Here is a 21885-nt window from a genome sequence, read left to right on the forward strand (position 1 = left end):
CATTTTATGTACAGAGACGATAAATGAGTAATACCTTGCATAACCGGTAGAGGGGCAATGTGCAGTGGGATCTGCCATTTATACAAGTATTCATCATTTCCAAGTCCAAATCAATCACTTGTCACCATCACTTTAAAATCTTTTTTACACTAACCAACATTTGTGTTGCCTAGGACGTGATGACACAGGAAAACTGGTTTGGACTCGGTCATGTTGAGAGATTCGAACCAGTACAAGAACCCACAGCTGAGACCAGGGGAGCAGGAGCACAACACCACAACAACAAGGCTACTGGGAGCACTGGGGTAAACTGGGAGAGACAGGGACGAGTCTCCTTTACAGCAGCGAGCGCAGCCAATGAGCACTCTCAGAGTTCAAAGGTCAGAGTTGGCCTCTGTATTGCACGTGTCCGAAGGAGAGGTGAGAGGTGAAAGATGGGAGGTGAGGCTGGGCAACAAAGGGGTGAATAACCCACCCCCCTCCCCAGTGGCACCCAGGACTTCCTCTCCAGATTTGGCATATCACTCTCAAAAGGCCGCAAGCATGTGTCCGTATAGGTAATGAGAATGCACTGGAAAAGAAAAAAAGGTGACGGAAGTGAGAAAGGACAGAAGAGAAAGACTTTGTGTACTTCTTGGTTTTGCTTTGACATGTATAATACAAGCAAATATTTGAATGCAATGACAAGAAATCAGTGAAATCCCATAAATGCCAAAAAAATATATTGTGTACTTTGAGACTTAAAGGCTAAAATGAGCCAGATACACTTATCAGTACATCAGCCAGGTACGGCAAAGTTAGTGCCACATTCCTGCCTCATGCCACACAGCTGGCCAATGCTGGTTAAAAGCACACTGATCTGTCAGTTCAGCAGTTTCAGGTAATGTTTTGTTAGCTTACCTGTCAGCATTAGCGCTCCTGTTAGTAAGCAGAGAGAAGTTAGCATGAATAGGTCCGCACGGCCGAGGGGTCGAGTCTCGGGGGCGCCGGGGGAGGAGCTTGAGAGGACGTTGCACAGAAAGGTTTGGGCACAGCAGGACAGAGAGGACACAGCATGCAGTTAGTCAGTCAGGACAAGCAGAAAGAAGCACATAGAGACACACAGAAAAAGACATAGGCTGAGGTAGAGCGGTCTGGTTAGTACTGTAACACACCTTCAGGCTGGAGCTGCTTCTTGGGCATCAGATTCACGGAGGGCGGCATGGACATGGAGGGCATACGGAAGCCAGCAGGCAGTGTTTCCATGGAGCCCGCCATCATGCCCAGCCCTGCCCCTCCCTCACGTGCCCGAAACCTCTTGCGCCACGATGGAGAGCGTCGAAAAGACTTGTCATCACCGCTCTTAGGGGAAAGGGAGAAAAGCGAGGTCAGACAATTGGCCCTTGTTCAACGATATTGTATGTGATCAAAGCAGCAGCTTGAGAGGTCACCTCCTCTAGTCGACGGTCGGTCCCCAAGGCTAACAGGTTATTGAACTCCCTCTCCAGAACCTGCCGTGCCTGAAAAACACCAAACACACCCTCTGTGAGCAGGAGACACAGTGAAGCTGCGGGTTAGCCAACCACGGTCAGAATTTAACAGGAGCTGATGGCAAAATGTCAATGATAGCTCTTGAAATACCTCTGATAAACAGGAGTAACCATTATTTTTTTTGTTCACCTGTGAATATAAAACTGCGGGCAAGTAATCTGTAGTGAAGCCTGTGGCCAAGAAATTCTTTCAATTAGATTTCTAACCGAGAACAACAGAGCCCTTTTGATCAGAGGACAACTGATACAGAATATGAAGCAGGAGTAAATGTTGGCACCATGTGGCCAGCAGCAGAAGGAACACTGACTGCATACAAACCATTGTTCTACAAGATAAATCAACCAATATCATAAAAAAACCTCAACAACTGTGACTGCTGGAAGATGGAGGAAGTCCAAACTGACTGCCATGACTTATGGTGCTGGGAGAGAAAGTGTTTAATGTACAGGGATCATGATACAAAAAAAAACAAATACTATTGGTACAAACTTGGGAAGTCCTTGAAAATCACATCAGGCAACGTTTGATATCTTTCTGCCATTAAAATCAGTTCAGTCAGTTTGAGTGTAAAGACTGTTTTCATCTATAACCACCTGTGTGTTCTGCATAGGGATCTGTAGGATGAGCGCTAAGCTGCTGTAGTCGAAGGTCTCGTCCAGAGAGATGAGCGCTCCGTGGACGCCGCTCTCCAACAGGTTGCCACTATACTCCCTCAAACCAATGGACAGGACCCAGTGGATCACCTGCTCGTTGGTCCACACCAACACATCTAAAGTAACAGGGAGTAGCTCAGATTGATGACAGTGTAGCACAATGTTGCATAGAGTGTCAGCATATATAATTACCAGTGAATAAGAGCAACTTGATATAGGGTAAGAGTGCTAGAAAGAGAGAGAAAGAGAGAGAGATAAAGAGATAATGTGCATGTCCACATAGTGTCAACTCACTGGCACACTCCCTTTGTTCATTTAAAGCACAGCTGTCAGCCAGCTTTCCAAGTTGGAACAGGCGGTGTGTGTGCGTGTGTGTAAACAGGGCAGGATTGTGATTTGACATGACAGCTGAGTCAAGTTCATGTGCAGAACTCAAGGTCAAAAGGGCGAGAGGGCTGGCTGGATCTAAGTGCATGTGTGTGTGTGTGTGTGTGTGTGTGTGTGTGTATGGACTGCTCTTGGTATGTGGAGCTTTGGATCATAAGATTGTAAGCCTGCTTCAGTTGGCTTTTTGACAGTCGAAGGTGCAGCTGTTTCAGTGCTCAGGCCAAATTGACAATATCAGCCAAAACCACTAGGTGGTACTCTGACCTGATAAGACTGTGGATGTGTGTGTTCTTGTGAACTAGTGTTTGAGCATGTGTGTGTGTGAGTGACATGCTTGCTTTTTTTGTTACTGTGTGTGTATCAGTGTGTGTTTAAAGTGTACCTTTCATGTCGTGCTGGCTGTCCTCTCTCCGACGCTCCAGGTCTTTCCTGTCATAATTGAGTCTCTTCAAGCACATAATCCCATACTGCAGACTAGCCCTGGTACACACACACACACACAGAAAAGCACAAGCATATATCCATCGTCAGCCTTCACTTCTTCATTGATAAAGTATCCAGTTATCAGGAGAAAGAGAAGCTGGTTGAACAGCAGCTAAGCTACTTAGCTAATCACCCTCGCTACAGACCTGTGGAAGCTGTCCACCATCTTGAGGTGGCTCCTCAGGTCCTTCTTGGTCAGGTGGTCCAGCATGCGTGCGTCCACCAGACACTCCATGAAGTACGAGCGATACTGAGGTAAACCGAGGCTGGGCAGCCACTCGTTCCCTATCCACTCATGATTCATGTCACCGTACGCCAGAGTCTACAGAGAGAGGAGGACATCATGTTGTTAATTTGTGATTGTATGCTGCGCATGTGCACATGGATGTGGGACTGCTGTATATGAAAAAAAAAAAACAGCAGTGTTTTCAGATCAGATTGCACTCTGTGTCCAAAAAGTACAAGAGGCCTTTTTCGCAGCAGACATCTTGACATATTGCATCAGCAAAAGCACAGGTGTCCAAAGTCCAGGGCCGCTTTGTACTGTGCATGCCGGCTTACCGTCATTCCTTACTGGGACATGTAAAGGGAACTGAGCCATCATTAATGTTATTAGATACACACGTGCCTTCCATGCTAGAAAATACCCAAATCGTCATTTACCTCGATTAAAGGGTCACTTCAGCCAAATAACAAAAAGGCATATTTTGTAACTCATCGTTTGTGCTGTATCAAGTATCAAAAATGACCCTTTTTTCTGAAACAATGTCCCAATTATTCTATTACCTTGTACAAAGTTTTTTGCTGGATATTCTCTCTACTTTGCCTCAGTGTCAGAACATAATACAGAAGGTGAATTGGCTGCCCTCCCTTATTCAAATACACATACTGTATGAGTGTTTGTGTTGCTGAAGAGCGTGGGCACCGTTTCAGAGTGTGTGTGCAGACAGATGTTAGCAGACCAGCGATCTCACCTGTGCCCAGCTGCCCTCCTCATTCTCCTTAGCGGCAGCATGGTAGAGACAATATACAAGGTTAGAGAGACAGAGGGTGGCCCAAGACACACAGATTGCACATTCAGAAACACAGAGAAAGAGAGAGAGAGAAAGAGAGAGAGAGAAATCTCTTACTCTACAGTTAACCTCCAGTCACATCAGTTAACTGCAGATACACATCTCCAACACTTCACTTTTTCATGGAGACACTGACCACAGGACCACAGCTTATATCAGTTACACCCACATACAAATACCAGCACGAGCACAAAAATGCGTTAGTGTGTGATGTATTTAAAGGGGTCTTCCGGGAGATGACATATGTGTGTCGCGGTGGGGACAGTGTCAGTGTGAGAGTGCTTGGTGGGGGGAAGGGGAGGGGAGCACCCATATGGTACTGACCGCTTTAGTGGAGGAAGCCAGGTTCTCCATCTCTTCATGAGTCACCCACACATTTCCGGAGGACTGCTCAGAGGACAAAAACACATCCGAACACACACGCACACACAAAAACACACCCAAGAATGCACTCATGTGTATATTTTCACACATACAGACGCACAGACGCAGACACAGACATTGTGTTGAGTGATGCCAAGGGAGGTGGTGTATTTCAGGCAGGTTGCTTGAAGCTATATCTGGCACTATTTGTGTGTCATTTTCCCACAGAACCCCATGCAATTTATGGCAGCAGAAAAGGACAAGTTCAAGGCATAAAACAAGTCTTTACTGTGGTCTGAACAAAAAGAGTGAGGGGCCATCAACCGGGGATGGAGAGTGAAGGTCAAGCCTAATGGTGGAGGTGGAGTGTTCATACACACAACCCTGGATTCAGTTTTTGTGCGGGTTCACATGTGCTCATTTATTTATCTGCTATTTGTCTATGCACATTTAGATGTGTGAAGAACGGGTTATCATGTATGTGTATGTGTTGTATTAGTTTACCGTTCTGGACGTAAGTGGTGCAGACGGGCTGGTGAGGGACACCATCTCCTGGATGGCCAAGCGCAGTTTAAGTCGGTGCAGCGGGTTGCTGATGCCAATCTCCCGTTGGATCTCTGTGTCTGACAGAGCTGACATGATGGCTCCGCTCTTCACGTTGGCACGACAGGCTGCCACATACCACGCCGGCATACCCACCCACAGCTGGTGAGAGTCATCAAGATATTGAACGTCACCACCATTGTTGCCATAAAAGGTCAGATAGAAGGGGAAAGGAGTGCAGATCGGGCTGTAATGATCTGTCTAGTACTTGATATCACTGTATTCCCTTTTGTAATAGATGCAGCAGCAGCCTGACGCAGAGCGAGCAAGATAGAGGGAGATTTTGTGAAACTGTATGGTCGGTAGATATAAAAGTAGATTAGGAGAGCACCTCTAGCCAGGACACAACAGTAGGGCCATCCCACTGGGCAAAAGGCAGACCTCTTTTCCTTGCATCCTCCAGAAGCTCGTGTCTAATGAGGGAAATAAAAATGGATAAGGAGAGACAAAATAAAGTGAAAACTACCAGATAAAAGGTTCAGTGAATATATTAAAATAACATCACTGAGAGAAAAAACACACAAAGCCAGAGAAAGAGAGGATGCTTTTACTTTTTCTTCATCCGGCGGTCCCTCTCTGCCTGTGTGCCCAGTTTTCCCAGTGTCATAGTGTCACCGACGCCCATTTCAAAGTCTGCTGAAATACAGCAAAACAATGTTAATCTATACCTCTGTCTTATATCTCACAGGCTACATCAGTATGGGATATGGTGCACAGTCTGCAGTGTACCTGATAAGGCCGGGAGAGGCTGTCCATCCCTGCCCATAGTCTGCTCCATTCGACCCTTCTCTTTCTTCCCAAACAATCGGCCAATAGATGACTTGATGCCTTTCTTCTGCTTGCTGCGAACCGTTAAAACAGAGCAAATTCTATAGTATGGTACATTATTGTCAACTATAAACAAACAAGGTCAGCAATTGTGTGTGTGTGTTTCATTAATATTTCATGATTAAGCCACTACAGTCTTTAGCAGGATCTTTCAAAACTTCAAACAATCCAACTGTGAGCCTGTACTGATGTTGATGCATCACACCGTGCTACCTGTGTGTGTGTGTGTGTGTGTGTGTGCGTGTTTACCCTCGGCCATCCTCTAGACTGCCTGTGAACTGAGCGAAATTGGTTTCCAGCCGTAAACTGCGGGGGGATGAGGGAGGCGATGTCTCACACTTGATAGTAGCTTTGTCCACTTCCACTGGAGACTAGAGGAGTCAGAGAGGCAACTCAGCTCAGTCACCAAAGACACAATCGGACAAGAAAGCCATACAATTTTAGGTACGTTTGCAAACTCACCGCTACTTTCCTACGATGTTTCCTCAAGTCACTTGGCTATCAAACAAAACAACACACAGTCACAGATGCAGCTTTTTACAATGACCATTGTACCATTAGTGTGTGTGTGTGTGTGTGTGTGACAGATGTAGTGTGTGTGCTCTCTGACCAGAGTCATGATGCCCAGATGGTGGCTGGCGTTGCGTGAGTGGTGTTTAGGTGTGGAGTGGCCACTGTTGGGTGGGGAGGAGGATGATGCCAGGGACTGAGCGGTGGCGGAGGTGGGCAGGGCGCGGGGTCGTAGCGTCACGTTGAGTCCGTCCATGCTGCCACTGTTCACGCGAGATTCGATCTCATCGGAGCGGAGATCTGCTGACTCTCTCTCCACCTGGATCATCCTACACACACACACACACACACAAAATGACACAATAATATTGAATATGAAACACCTCATCCATTAATTAATGATGCATGCTTTCTATTTCACTGCTAATGAAATTCATATAATCCATGATAAAATTCCTTAAAAAACTCAAAATAAAATCACTTAGTTCTCATTTCTAATTTGTCTTACAAGTAGGTCTTTTTTTTTATTCATTCAATGAATCTGCGAAACAAACACCATTTGTTTATCTAATATTTACAATAGTATAAAAAATGAATAATGCAAAGATCCTGGCAAATATTGGATTTTAAAAATAGCATTCGTAGTACATTGTTTTTATTCTTCAAGGGAGTCTGGCTCCTCTGCAGAATAATCAGCATCTATTTTGCATCTCGTCTCCAGAAGCATATTCTGAGGTGTCACAGGGGGACCTTGTTTACCGTAAACTGCAATAAACAGCGTCCTCTTCCAGCAGGAAACACAACTGAGAGAGTGAGGAGTCTTATCTACATGTTATCATCTCTCTATCTCATGCCACTATCAGTCCTGGTGCATCCTGTCTGGCCTACAGGCCTTCATGCATTGTATTAACAAGATGAAGCGGTCGGACCTTTATTTGGTGTAGTATCTTCAAAATGTCTCTTATGTCTTATAATTATTTGTTGTATTATCTTTAACACTATGTTCTTTTCTTATCTGTATCCTGTTTCATCCTGCTGCACTGACCCAATTTCCCCATGAGGATCATGAAACTGTCATGTGCCGAAATCTAATGTGCCTGTGATTTGGCACCTTATCTCTTCATTGATAGCGTCAAGCTGCTCCTGCAGCATGAGAGCAAGAGTCTGAGCGTCTGATTGGCCGCTGGGGGAAAGCAGGGCCGAGCTAACGTCATCATCCAGGTCTGACTCTGCTTCAATGTCGCTGCCGAGGAGGTGGCTGACGCTTCCGCGCAGAGACGGGTAGTCCTGTTCGAACACCGCACACACCTGGACGCAACAAACACAAATCAGCTTTAACATATGCAGACACAGTCCACACACACCGATCAGTTTCTGATCAGAAAGAAATTTACCTGAAGAACGTACTATATGCATTAATTCTGATTAAACGCATACATGTAAAAATACAACATGACACTTGTGGAGGTATGCAGCCAAGTATGAGAAGAAATGGATGAACAAGAAACTTACATCAGACAGCATGTCCATGGCAGCAGGTGAACGAGAGACAGAGGGACAGAGAGGTTAGTAGAGAATGGTAAGTTAGGCATGAAGGTCGTCATATATCGGCCAAGCACAGACATTTATTAGCAAAGCGGACATGAACTCAAATAAAGCACTGGTAAGGAGCTGTATGTGGTTAGAAGAATAGTTGACTCATGATCTTGTTATCTGTCGGTTGGCCGTCCTGCTTTGATTATGTGTATGTGAGGATCTGTGGGGTTGTTTAGACCCAATAAAGACAATATTAGCACCTTGTTTGGGTCATCTCGTAGCGCTGACAGTCTGCCCTTCTGTGCCCGCCTGATCACAGTTGTGCTGTAGTGGCCGTCTTGGCCCTCCACCACAGAGAAGCGAAGGTCGCTGGAGCTACCCAGGTGAGACCTGAGATTACACACACAGAAGAGCTTACCATTAATAATGTATTTGGCACTGTGTTGGAGCCTGTTTATATATGAGAAAGCTTGTGTGGAAGAGGCGTATGTCTGTGTGTACCGAGGGTGAGTTCCATCTCCAAACGCCCCACTGCGGCGTTTCAAATGGTCGATCTCATTTCTCAACTTCTCAATCTCTCCAATCAGCCGTTCCTGAGGGACGGAGGGGTATTGTGAGCAACGCATTGTTTCAGTTTAAGTAATAGTAGCGAAAACTCTACTGTAACACTTCTCCAATACAAGTAAAAGCAAAGAATACAAGTAAAAGTCAAGAATACAAGTAAAAGTCCAGCAATCAAAATTTTACTTTAGTAAAAGAATCATGTGGTATTAGAAAATGTTAAAGTAAAGGACAAGTACCTCAACTTTGTACTTCAGTAAAGTACTTGAGTAAATGTATTTAGTTATATTCCACTACTGGTAATCAGTGTCCCCTGTCTATGTTCATCTAACTCTAAGAGGGCAAATACACATATTCCCAAAATGTTGAACTATTTCTCTAATATGTATGTATGATTTTAAAGTTATAGGCAGTTAAATCAAGCTAATTGTAGCTATTAAATGGGTACACTATCGGGTAGCTTAATGTATAATCATGAGTTATATTTCATATTCTCACTTTAGTTTTTTATTCAGAATCTAATCTGCAGAATAACAACTAACTACAGCTGTCACACACATTTCATATAATATTTCCCTCTGAAATGTGGTTGAGCAAAAGTATAATGTGGCATAAAATGGAAATACTCAAGTACGCTACAACTACCACAAAAGTGCACTTATGTAAAGCACTTAAATTCCACTACTGGCATGGGTGGAAGTGAGGAGACAAGGGTAGTTTTCAGTAATTAGGTGATTCACTTCAGCCTTACTGACCCTGGTGTGATGGAATTCCTCAAGCTGTTTCTGGCAATTCTCGAGATCCTGAATGAGGGAGTTCTAGACGAAAAAAAAAAAAACAAGAGACCTTGTCAAAACAAATCTGCAGTCCAAGTAGAACATGTGCTATACTGTATATTCATTTGTCCTGTGAGGCAATAACAACAGCAATATGAGCATCTGCTTAGATGAATGTGTGCGTGCCCGGGCCTTGCCTTGTCCTCCAGGGCAGCCATGCGTTCTTTTAAATGGAGCTGCAGTCTTTCATTGGACTCGGTGAGCAGACGATCCACGGTGTCAGACAAGCGCTTGTTGTGCTCCTCATTCATTTTCTCTCTCTGACGGGCCTGATGAGCGAGGAAAGAACCAGACGGGGGGAATGACATCAAATTTTCTCTTTGACACAGACTCCATTTGGGTGTATTTATGCAGCTAATCAAGCATCTCTGCATGGATTAAAGGATGTAGTGTGTGTTTAGCCCGAGCTCACCAGCTGCCAGATATAGGTCTTCTTGCCCAACAATGGATCTCGCAGCCAGAATTATTTAATTACAGTCATTTATGTGATGATGAAAAAGGGTTAAATGCCTTCTCTTAAATGGGGAGTGCTGTGTTTAATATGTATTCTGCAGTAATTTCATTAAAGTAAATTAACACAGACACACACAAACACAAATCTGCATCCTCAGAGAGCTCCTTCAACTAAATATAGTCATGAGAACGCAGAGAGAGAGAGAGAAATTAGCCGTGCGTGAATTATTCAGAGTCTAAAGATAGCAGCCAATCAGTCTTATGGAGGGATGTGTGTGTGTGTGTGTGTGTGTGTGTGTGTGTGTGTGTGGGGTGGGGGGGTGGGGGGATATGTGGATTTGGTTCAAATTCATGCAACAATGCACAGGGAAAAAGGAGCGCTCTTCATATGTGTGTCTGTCCTGTGTGTTTGTGTATGTACGTGTATGCATGAGGGAGCACAGAGCCAAGAGTCAAGGCGTCCAACTAATGTGAAGCATCAGTCCACACACACACACACACACACACACACCATAGTGAGAGGTCAGAGAAACCCTGCAGGGCTGGTGTACACGCACACACACACACACACACATGCACACACACCCTTCCTAGCTCTTGGTTCTTCTCCTCCAGTTGTGACTCCAGCTGTCTCAGTCGCTCTTCCACGTTGCCATGGCGTTCCTCAGCCTGCAGGGGGAGACACTCACATATAAGTATAGCTACCAACATCTATACGCTCCCTAACTGTGATAACATGTATATGTGCTGCTCTGAATTGCACCTGTAAATCACTGATTCTCATTTTATTGCATCAGTATCCTTTGCTGTGTTTTCTACAACTGTGCGCTGGTGTGTGTTAGTGTGTTTAGTGTGTGTGTGTGTTACCTTGGAAAGTGCTGCCACTCTCTGTGCCAGTTCAGCTTCCACCTCTGGCAGTGTCTCAGCCTTCCTCATGGTCTGAGCCAGCCTCTGCTCTGCCATCTCCAGCATCTCCTGCAGCTGGCGTACCTTCTCCTCGCTCTGACACACACACAAAGACACACACACACACGCACACACACAAAGAAAGAAGAAGGACGTCAGTGTGATCACAAGAGAGGTGTAATCAGTGTAGCACAGCCAGCGGGTAGCAAGGACACGACACACAGGCACAAGTGGAGGAGATGAACTCACATTCAACCTGAACTACTCATGAATCTTTGAGTTTTTATTGCTCACACACTAAGTAAGTATAATAAGCTGAGTACTAAGCTGAGTATAATATTTTTCAAAACATCACATACTTTGTCGCACTTTTTATATATCATTATCTCAGTTTTGTTGTGGAGGGTATTGCTGAGGCATGAAATATTAAAATGTTGCACAGACAGCACATTAGACAAATTCTTTTGGTGTCACTTAACAACATAGCCTGAGCATAACAGATTAATGACACATCACATTAATAAATATTGATTTTGTCCATTTGTCAAGCTTGATTAACTGATTTATGACAGAGCAGTTTACTGTGTTGTTGGTTTTGTTCCTTTTTCCAGACACTGTGCTCAAATTTCAAAGAGGTATCTGTGTAATTGCTCATCTTAGCTCAATGCAACAGAGACTCTGAGTGACTCTGAGCTATTGTCCATTCCAGGTCAACTGTTTCCACTTATCTCTGAATGACAATCTTTTATTTTGAAAGGTTTATTATGCACACTGCTATCTTTACTGCCCTGCGTGGCTAGTGTTGCTGTGCACCTGTCGATGCAGGGAGTCCTTGGTGGCCAGCTCATTCTCCAGTTTGTCATTGAGGTCATGGATGTGTGTGGTCTCCCGCTGAGCAGCCAGGTAGCGCTTCTCCAACGTTGTTATCCTCTCCTCCATATCCTCTCTCTGTGGGTGCAGAGGCACAACAAAAACAAAAAGAAAATCATGAGAGTAAAGCCTACAACAATGTGCATGGTGAGGCCAAGAGCTTTTACCAGTGTACTTTATATCTACACCTAGGAACAACGTACCCCATCTTATGGTTATTATATATATTGTATATCATATTTTTGCAGGTAGTATACAAGAAATATATGTACTTTACCATTTTGTGATGTAATGTAAAGTAAGAGCAAAATGTTTTTACAAAGATTTACTTCTAGTTTTAAGTGGATCAAGCACATAGCCTGTAGCATGCACAGTGACAAATAGCTGCAAATTAAGCTACTATACTTAGAATTGAAGTAACTAGTTAGTGAGATTTGTTAGAGGACTATGTGGTAACTGCATACAGATCTGTGTTGTCATCATGAAATGCACCTGTACCAATTGATAGTACTGGTAAGTGGTTAAACAGCAATAAACTGCTGTTAAAATGCACAGAATTGAACACAAAAGTTGACTGACTGAGATTTAGGAGACATGTTTTATTTTAAAAATGATCTAGTATGTCCAGGTTTGTGTAAATGCAACTCAACATTGTTCATGTCTTAGCCATCTGCTATTATGTGCAGTTTCTCTGTAGGAGTGTGAAGTCTCAATAAATGGGAAACAAAGCTGGATTTTTCAAGTAATGATATATAGTAATGCATCAATATAGATTCATGATTTTCAACAAAACTGCAGAATGTTTTTACACATTTTCTTAGCTTTTACTCAAAAAGCTTCAGGTTTTGTAGCCCGCAGGTCTCTGTGCTTGCTCCCACAACAAACCACATTTCCTTTACTCTCACCTCCCTCTGTTCCCTTTGTTGTTTGATTGACAGCTCCTCGCTGCGGCTCAGTTCTCTGCGTGCATTTGTGAGTTCGGCCTCTAGCTCAGCCATACGGGCGTTGAGGGTGACAGAGTGCTCACGACTCTGGGCTAGCTCCTTATTGGTCCGATCCAGCAGCTCTTGAAGCTCAGACACCCGGCTGCCGTCATCATTGGCATCTATGGAGCCGTTGGGCAGTCTCTGTAAGGAGGACACACAACATTAGTGGATATATATGCACATTTTCACATAAAATGTAGCTTAGAAGTCAGGATTGAGACACATGTAGATTTGCATGCTATGGGTGGAAGGTATGGAGCGTTGTTCAAGAACTGATAAAGTTGGATGACCTAGATAAATAAGTGTTGAGTGTTATGCATAGGAGGATGGGTTGTGTGAGGTTAGGCTGCCATGTTGTTGTTTTGATGCTGTTTCTCTTTTCTTCACAGCTCAAAGTGCAGTTAATTCCAGGGCCTTAATTAAACAAACCTTCTGGGACACATATTCAGAAAGGCAAAACAGTGGGCAGCAAAGTTAGTCGGACCCCCTCCGCTCCCTCATGTTCCAAATTTGCCTGCTCATGAATACCCTACAGAAACACAAACATACCATGAAATACTGGGGGAAATAGGGCTAAATGGTGTGGATCTGGGTAATAAAATGAACCTGGTGATTTGCGCAATTGTGCATAATTCCAATTTAGCCTTATGAACTCATTACACTTACTCCCAGGGACTTTGTAAATAGCATTGTACAGCCCCATCCGACTGACAATGTGTAGCAATCATAAGGTACATGGCCCTAAGGTTCTCTTGGTTAGGGCTCTTGCTGAAAAAGTACATGCGTTCATGGCAATTTCATTGTATTTTGAATTAAAATATTCTCTACAGGGTGCTGGTTGCAACATCTGGGGCTAGTAACTGTCAGCAGGGCAGCGGGTGTCATGGATTAATGTCCTGACAGAGTACGTGTTTGCACAATTCACACTCAGAGACATCTAAATTACACTCCTAATGCCTGCACTCTAACAATCCCCCCAAATCTTTCCTCTCTCACTCTCTGTGGCCATGCTTTGATACAGTCTTCTCCTTGACCTCATCCCTTCTTACTGGTAAGTTATTGATTTTAAGTAGAATTATTATGATTAATTTCAAGCAGAATTATTCCTTGAATAAAACTACTGTATAATGGCATTTATTTTTGCCTTCTCTATTCTTAAGCCATTCTTAGGAGCCGAAGTCAGAGGATCTTTTACTGCTCCTCCTCTGGATTTCTATCCAGATACAGTACAAACACGCTTTGCTGTTAAATCACAGGGAGGTTAGTTACTCCCTTTGGACGGACCCAGACACAGTTACATAATGTGTGCTTGATTCAGGGCTGGCCTCAAACCACAGAGGGCCGGACTCGAATAGAGATCAAGAGTTCTAATGCTATCAGAATGATCAGGGAGGTAAAGAAAGATTCACGCTACATTTAGCTCCATTAACATGTTCTCTGTGTGCTTGTGTTTGTGTAGTTGTGTGGAAAGACTGCAACCGATAGCCAGACAGACAAATACTATAGGCAGACATAAGATAAAGCACAGAGCAGAAAAACAATCACACAGCCAGGAAGACCTTCCATGTAGGTTTGGATCCATCTGTTCGCTCCACTGAGTCACCGTCCTTCCTTTGTCTCACTATGTTCAACTGCAATGTAGATTAAAAAGAAAAAAAACAATGAGCAAACTCACACATTTAATATCTTTTCCTTTTCCTCAGTGAATCTAGGAACAAAACTCTCCCCTCTATAAGGGAAGCCTTGTTCTCATGCAGCCAGGTTGCTTCAGACAACATGCTCTACCAAAGTTTACATAACTACAGATATGAGTTATGCTCAGAATAGAAGAGGGAGGGGTCGCTTCAGTGAGGGTCTGCTCCTCTGAGTGATCAGTGCAACTTAACAAGCTTTGACTTTAAATCTATATTCTGCTTTTACTGAACCCGCTGTGAATATTCAGCATAATTTATCTTGAGAATCATTTCTTTAATGACATTTTTAAAGTCAAGTGTGCGTGTGTGTGTGTGTCTGTGTGTGGGTGTGTGTATGAACAGAGGGCTGAGAAGACAGGGCCTCTCACTCTGCGTGACACTTGAAGCATGCTGTATATTAGATCAGACTGGAGGCTTCAACAGATGTCTGCTATGGACTGAACAGATGTTTCACTTACCAAAATCCACACATAAGATCACAGTCTCACACGCACGCACACACACACACACACACACATACACACATACACAAACGTTCACACACCTCACCTCTTGTGTGGTAGCTGCTAGCTGTCCTTCCAGGGTGGCCACCCTCTCCAGAGCCACCCGAAGCCTCTCACGTACCTGACAAGACAAACACACCAAGACGGACACATTCAATACAGTTGGTCTCACAATTCATATATTCAATCATTATGTTAGCACAACATATAGTATTTTATGGTACAAAGTCTCAAATAATAGCTGGGGCTCATTATTTAACTCTACTAAACAAAGAATGAGTTTTATTACATATATTATGTGAATATAGTATCTGTTTCTATAGTTTATTTTATTCGGCTTTGCTCCCTGTTTTCATCTTCTTTCATCTTCTGTTGCTACTGTTTGCAGTTAGTGCAAACTCAAGACCTCCGGAATCTGTTTCACATTAAAATCCTTTCAGCAACAATTTGAGAACTTTTACTATGACACTAAGGAAGTTATGAAGTTCATTAACAGCTCAACAATAAGAAAACAACCTGTAAAACTGAAGTGACCAGAAATAAGGACAGCAATTCTGTTTAAAACTAGGAGCAACAAAGTTTATGACAGGGCTGATGGAAATATCAATTGTTTCCACTGCTTTTATTTGTTGGAACAGACCGCATCCCTTATATATATGTGTGTGTGTGTGTGTGTGTGTGTGTGTGTGTGTGTGTTTGTGTGTGTGTGTCCACCTTTTCATCCAAAGCTTTGTGGTGTTCAAACAGCGACTTCAGGGCTTTGAGGACCTCCACCTCGCTGGAGACTCCAGATGGTGGCGGAGCTTGTCTCTTCACCACTGTCATCCTCAGACTGCGTTCGTGACGAGACACCAGACATTCCAGGTGCTCCAACAGCAGCTACAGCACGCACACACCCACATGAATGCATGCACGACCAAAGAGAATACTAATTTCAAGCTTAGAAACATTGTTTGTTTTCATCAGCATCACCAGTGCACACACATACACACACACTTTCTCACACACACACACACACACACACACAGAGACACATACCCTGGTGTTGTTCCTTTCAGCTTTCAGCTCAGATATTTCCTCCTCTTTCTCCAGCAGCTGCTCCCGGCATATGTTCAGCTCCTTCGTCAGGGTGGCAAACTCCTACACAGCGCACACAACACCATACAGAGGTTATTACTGTATTACTGATTAACATTATGGGCTCTACATTTGTGAAACTGAGTACATATGCAGCCGCAATCTCATGGTGCTGACACATGTGGGCGTGGCACACCAGAATTTGTAATTCTGGTGGCATAAGCAGCACGGGATGAGTACATTGCTAGAACCTGTAGGAGGAATACTTATCAGCAGGTGTTAAGTTAGGGAAGACTTAAATAGAGGCAGTTCAGGCTGGCATCTTCTGAAAGAAAACTTGTTGTCCCAGGGATTCTCTCTGAGAAATGTTTTCTGTGCGCCTGCGATAAGAGGTGGCCTGAGCGGGAGGAAAAAAACAAAATGGCACTGTGCTATCTGTTCTGCGTAAACACAACCTCAGCTGTGCCTCTCTGCCCACCTCAGTGCCTGTCTATGGGTTTGTGGGAGCCATGAAATTATAGTGGCAAGTGCAAAAGTATGTGGACTAATTGGATGAAACTGTCAAAATCCAAACTTATAACAAAAAAAATCAGGATTTTGACTTTTATGGGAATGGGACAACATATTTCAAATCCATTAGACTGATGTACTTGTAGAAAAAAATATGCTATACAACTTCTAACACTGGATTAAAACTGTTGTGATGACAAATATATGACAAATTTCATTATATCATCCACAAACGAAATACAATTAAGTGTAAAACGGTGTGATCTTACTCTCTCTGACAATCACATATATCATCAGTGATGATACAAGGACTTTTCATTATCAAACTGAGAATAGGTTATTCGAAATTAATTCTTGGCTGTGTGAGAAAAGTGTATTTCACTTGAGAGCCAATTGATTTATTGATGTTCAGTCTTCGTGCTCCTCAATGTTGACAGATGGCAGTGCACTTCACTGAAGCTTTTAAGCACTAGCAGTGCTTCAGATGTCCTTTATGGCCACATTTGAAAAACTCGACCCATGAGCGACTTGACGTTTGACCACAATAGTTTCTGGTTGGTTTTGTTCCACTCAGTCTGTCGAAAATGGCATTTTTGAAGCAATTTTCAGTCTGACATTCAGTCACTTTGTACTAACAGGTACAGCAGTACAGACACAATTCGGAGATACTTTATAACAAGATAACATCACACAGTTGTATTGAGTTGTATGGATACTATTTTATCCATAATACTCAATACAACTATGTGATTTGGAGGCCTCATGGAACAAGGACAGACTTCCTAACATTTAAAGGCTTAGTCCACAATATTACATATACAAAACAAAAATATATCTGGGCCCACTATTGTTATGTTACATAGGCCTATATGAAAAATACTTGCAGTGTGTTAGAAGCACCACCTCTTCACAGCTCCATAAACAACCACACACTGCAAATTTGATGGACAATTTATGCTCTTTTGGAGCTGTAAAGAAACGGCTCCATTAACTTTAATAGTTTGGGTTAACGCTATGATGGAACTGCAGCACTTTTCTGCTGTGTGTTTGGTTTTTTCAGTATATAAACTTTAATGGCACTTATAGCTGGCAATTCTTCATTTTGTGGTGAACTAGTCCTTTAAAATCACAGCAGTCAAAGGTCTGTGAAGACTTAATGACATAGTTCTTGCAAAAAACAAGTGATCTTAAAGTAATCGGCTATGAATCCATGATAAAGTATTTAAAAATTCTACCAAGTAGTAACAGGCTTTTTTGAGACTGAACATACCCGACATACCCTGATTATCTGATATCTATCAACCTGATGCAGTTGGCTTCGTCCAACCCATCCAGCACTGCAAGACAACAATTAAAACATTTATTAAGAGTTTCTTGACAATATCAGATGTCTTTTGTTGAAAATAATAAGATTCACCTGCTCTAGTCTGGGATTATAAAGTGTCCACACTCACACAAGTCCCTCCAGATCAGTGGAAGAAAAGGGGTGAAATGTCAGCCCTTGCTTTTGTCCTTCTTGTACAACAACTTTTTCAAGATCTGTCTTGATGCTATCTAAGCAGTCAATTGTTATGTCAGAAGGCTTCTCCCAGTCTCCCAGCCCCACACTTAATCCACTTGCCCATATGATTTTATGTGATGCTGTCTGCCATCAATTAGATTTACACAAGATGAGAACCTAACGGCGCTGCTGTTTCAGTGTGCAAAAGAAAACGAGCCAGTAGCTCGCACAGTTTCTGCTGGAAGTTGATTTTCTGTGGTTTGATCACACTGGAGTAGAGATAGGGTGGCTGTTTGTTTACTGGAGTGTGTACATCTGTGTGCGCATGTGTATGTGTGAGTGCGTTTGTGTGAGTGTGCATGTTGTTTTAACATCTCTTGGTGCTTTGCTGGCATTTCCTGTAAGCTTGGCTTTAGTCCAAACCAATACCCAGCGGCTTATGCTCTCTCTACTTGTCTAAAAAAACACACACACACACAGAAAGTCCCAGAACTCCCTGCAGCCATGACACTGCACTCTTGGTCTCGCTTTTCTCACTGATGACCCAAACACTGGGCATGACTAAAGCTGAAATCAGGAACGCTTATGTTGCTGTCCTGCTATAGAGAAGATGGCAGAGCATTATGCGCCAGACCTGGTTAAAAAATGCCAGTACAGCAGTACACCTGTCGATACACCTGACACCTGTCTGGGTCTGTCAAGAAGACAGGTGTGCCAATCCTGACATGGGTGTGTTTTGGGTATTTTTTTGTCTGTTATATGTAAAGTAGGACACATAGACTGACTAGACTAGCTACATTCTTTCAAAATACAACCACACGTAGGTTTATAAAAAGAAATGTGAAAAAAACGTGATTTGGAGGAGAAGCTAGAAAGGAGAAGCTATAATACCTCCAGTCATTTCAGAGTTTCTGGCTGAGGGGCCCTTTGTCCCATCCATCCATAACTACGCCCACCTTTCTAATTTCTTTATCACCGGCTTAGCACATAATGTTTCACACTTCCATGAAACTAGACTTGTCTGGGGACCAGTGTGATATTTATCAACCAGCCTAATATCAAGTCAAAAAGGGGGAATCTGAATGCCATCCCACAAACAAACTGAGACAAACGAACACACACTCACACACACAAACACGCACAAAATGATATGAGATTCTGTTAACCCTGCACATCACGTTGCGAGCAAAAAGCAAGTCAGTGGAGTGCGAGGGAGCGACTGGAGAGGGAAGGAGCGTCAGGAGGAAAAGGGGGAAAATGGGTCAGCGTGTTCATTTCACTTTCCTTTATTCCAGAGGGGCGCACCGATAGACAGGAGCTCAGCCCAAATCCACCAACAGATGTTAGAGCTCGCTGTCTCTTTCAATCATGGCAAAAAGGCTCAACAGGCCACCTCTCGCGCTCTCCACTTCATCTCTTCATCCCTCTGCCTTTCAGGAGCTCTCTGCATCTCCCCCCAAACTGCTTCAACACTCATAAAGAAACAAAAAACAACAAATATGAGAAACATGCACTGACAAATAACTAAGAATAGATAAAGGTATGAATACATAACCTTTGTTAGGAGTATTATATAACAGAACAGACAAGAGTTATATATAAAATATAACACATCACTGTCTAGACAAAAAAACTTTTCTCTTTAATTTCTAATGATGGTCTTCTAACGCCTTCCCTCTGGCAACTGCTACTACTTTTGCTCTATTCTCTTTCCAACACACACATACACACACGCACACACACATACACAGACAGGCACACCATCACTGTGTGCACTATACAATCCTAAAACCCACCCACAACCATGTGAACGTTGAAAAATCCCAGGATGTTTATTCATCGTCACACATCAGTCAGATACAGACACAGTTCTTTGACAACACAACCTCGACGTCTGTCAGAGAGCGTATCATATAGAGTGGAGAGAAGGTTCTGGGCGTTTGGAGGAACGCCGTTTTTCTGCCTCCAACCACAATGTGAGAAAGCAAGTGGTTACCAAACACTGCTGAGCCCAGACATTGTAAAGGGATTTCTCCCCTTCGCTTCCTTAAGCAGTTTGGGATTAAAGGATGAAAAAAAATTGCTGCATGTGTGTGTGTGTGTGTGTGGAGACGGAGAGGGTGAGAGATTGGAGTGCAGTTGGATAAAAAAAAAAAAAAAAAGTCTCTCTCACACATATGCAACTGAAAAAAGAAATGTTGTATTGTGAATGTGCTTATCCTTGTGGACCCTCTTCTGAGCTCAGAGGTCAGCACTGAGGGGAGTTAACACACACCACACACCAGAACTATGTCTGAAATCACACCCTCATTCACTATTCACCTACATGATAAAGAATATAAATGGTACTGTATATGCTACAATCAGCAGTAAACTGTGTGGTGTTTGGATATCTGAAGCACTGAAATATGGGATACAGTGATAGAGAAATTAATATACTGCACTTGTTATGAAATATGAATGAACACTTGATGATGCAAATATTATAGTAAGTGTGAATTTGCATGTGTGTGTGTGTGTGTGTGTGTATGTATGTGGATGTGTGGGTCCATGTGAGGCAGGTGCTTCAGCAGCCATCACAAATGACGTGATCATCTTTTCGGTTTTGCCAGTCACTTCCTGTTTGTTATTCAGCAGTAAAACTGTGGTTGAGGGAACTGGCTGTGAATATTTTGAGGACACTGGTCCTTCATTTATCAGGCCTGCTGCCAACAGTATTCACAGAATTTTTAAAAGCCCCAGTGCAGCAGTGGGAAGAGCACTATTGCTCGAAATTCTTCTAAATGTATCCAACTGAAGCTGCCTCAGTGTTTCACATCTCTTCTCAAAGTTAAAGCTACTACTTTTGTTGTGTGTCTGATCTCTGTTCTTATTTCTTCAGTTGTACTCATGTCACTCTAATGTCAGGTAATTAAAGTGATTAAATAAAGGTTACAGAAACTACTAGCTACTCTCATAAAACTACAACTAAAGAAGCTCTTTTAATCACTATTACTTTGTCACATTATCAATGTGAAATGCGCAGCCTGGTATCCTGACTGTAATTATTTATACATGAATAAATCAATCAAAGAGTCCCTCTACAATTCCAAGTGTTGCTAAAAAACTAGAGTAGAAAAGAGACAGAACAGACAGAATATGCCCCCGATCGTGCCATGACATGATTTGTTTCTGCCCAATAACTTAGCAGAATGGAGCAAAGTCACATATGGTCACTGCAGGTTGCTGAAGGTCATTTGGAAATAAAAAACTCCAGGAATGCACCAAAGATTTCAGATATAGTAGATAATACTTCTAAAGGAATTAATACACTGAGCCACAACTAGCCTCTAACTTTATAGCAACTTCTGCTCTGTGTGGGTAGACAGGAGATTGAAGCCAAAACAAATATAAATCGAAGTCCACCAAAGCCAGAGAACAGCGAGGCTGGGCATCGTCTCTGCGAGCATCAGTTGGCGTGAGGAGAGGGAAAAGGGACAATATGTGACTAAGCGAGAGGAAAGAGATGGAAACTGTAAACATGACTATTAAATCATTCACACATCGTATGATTCACAGAGTAGGTTTGTGGCATGTGATATCATTTATGGTAATTTGAGGATGTTCACAGCCCAAGTGCACATCACCAGCAGTCAGGTTGTGTTTTGTGCCTCTGAAAACAGGAACCAAACCCTGAACAATTAGATTGACTGTGACAACCCGGCAAAACTTGAGCAGCTGAATTCTGCATATTTCTTGAACAAAAGAGTTAGCGCTGCCTCAGTGCACAAAAATCACTCGATCATTTCTGCTTTTCTTGTTTTTCCTTCTGTCATTCAGCAGTAATGAAACATAAAAACACAATTCTACTTGATACTGAATTTAGATTTTCACTCAAGCATCTCAAGCCTGACTGAATAAACTCACTCACTGTATTGCAAACAAAGTGTTGAATTGAGCGATTCTGTAGGAACATGATACAAGTCCTACAATGCAAAATGATCAAGCTTCACCAGTAAACCCACAGAAATGATCACTTGCAG

General features: G+C 42.9%; 1 protein-coding gene across 1 annotated transcript in view; it reads right to left on the bottom strand.

Moving 5' to 3' along the window:
- Window positions 1-939: 939 nt before the first annotated feature.
- ppfia4 (PTPRF interacting protein alpha 4) overlaps window positions 940-21885 on the bottom strand; it is a 49135-nt gene continuing 28189 nt past the window's right edge. Inside the window, exons 2-29 of the mRNA XM_070839195.1 lie at window positions 15814-15915; window positions 15490-15654; window positions 14822-14896; window positions 14138-14209; window positions 12498-12719; window positions 11536-11670; window positions 10684-10818; window positions 10402-10485; window positions 9501-9632; window positions 9283-9345; window positions 8468-8559; window positions 8227-8356; window positions 7542-7738; window positions 6531-6759; window positions 6383-6418; window positions 6170-6291; window positions 5822-5934; window positions 5644-5725; window positions 5424-5505; window positions 4994-5194; window positions 4451-4513; window positions 4028-4054; window positions 3200-3375; window positions 2953-3050; window positions 2124-2299; window positions 1431-1499; window positions 1155-1341; window positions 940-998 (exon numbers count right to left, since the gene is read on the bottom strand). Of these exons, the coding sequence (XP_070695296.1) occupies window positions 940-998; window positions 1155-1341; window positions 1431-1499; window positions 2124-2299; window positions 2953-3050; window positions 3200-3375; window positions 4028-4054; window positions 4451-4513; window positions 4994-5194; window positions 5424-5505; window positions 5644-5725; window positions 5822-5934; window positions 6170-6291; window positions 6383-6418; window positions 6531-6759; window positions 7542-7738; window positions 8227-8356; window positions 8468-8559; window positions 9283-9345; window positions 9501-9632; window positions 10402-10485; window positions 10684-10818; window positions 11536-11670; window positions 12498-12719; window positions 14138-14209; window positions 14822-14896; window positions 15490-15654; window positions 15814-15915 (3324 nt within the window). The remainder of the gene's footprint in view (window positions 999-1154; window positions 1342-1430; window positions 1500-2123; window positions 2300-2952; window positions 3051-3199; window positions 3376-4027; window positions 4055-4450; window positions 4514-4993; window positions 5195-5423; window positions 5506-5643; window positions 5726-5821; window positions 5935-6169; window positions 6292-6382; window positions 6419-6530; window positions 6760-7541; window positions 7739-8226; window positions 8357-8467; window positions 8560-9282; window positions 9346-9500; window positions 9633-10401; window positions 10486-10683; window positions 10819-11535; window positions 11671-12497; window positions 12720-14137; window positions 14210-14821; window positions 14897-15489; window positions 15655-15813; window positions 15916-21885) is intronic.

The sequence above is a fragment of the Pempheris klunzingeri genome, chromosome 2 (genome assembly GCF_042242105.1).
Source record: "Pempheris klunzingeri isolate RE-2024b chromosome 2, fPemKlu1.hap1, whole genome shotgun sequence".
Taxonomy (NCBI): domain Eukaryota; kingdom Metazoa; phylum Chordata; class Actinopteri; order Acropomatiformes; family Pempheridae; genus Pempheris; species Pempheris klunzingeri.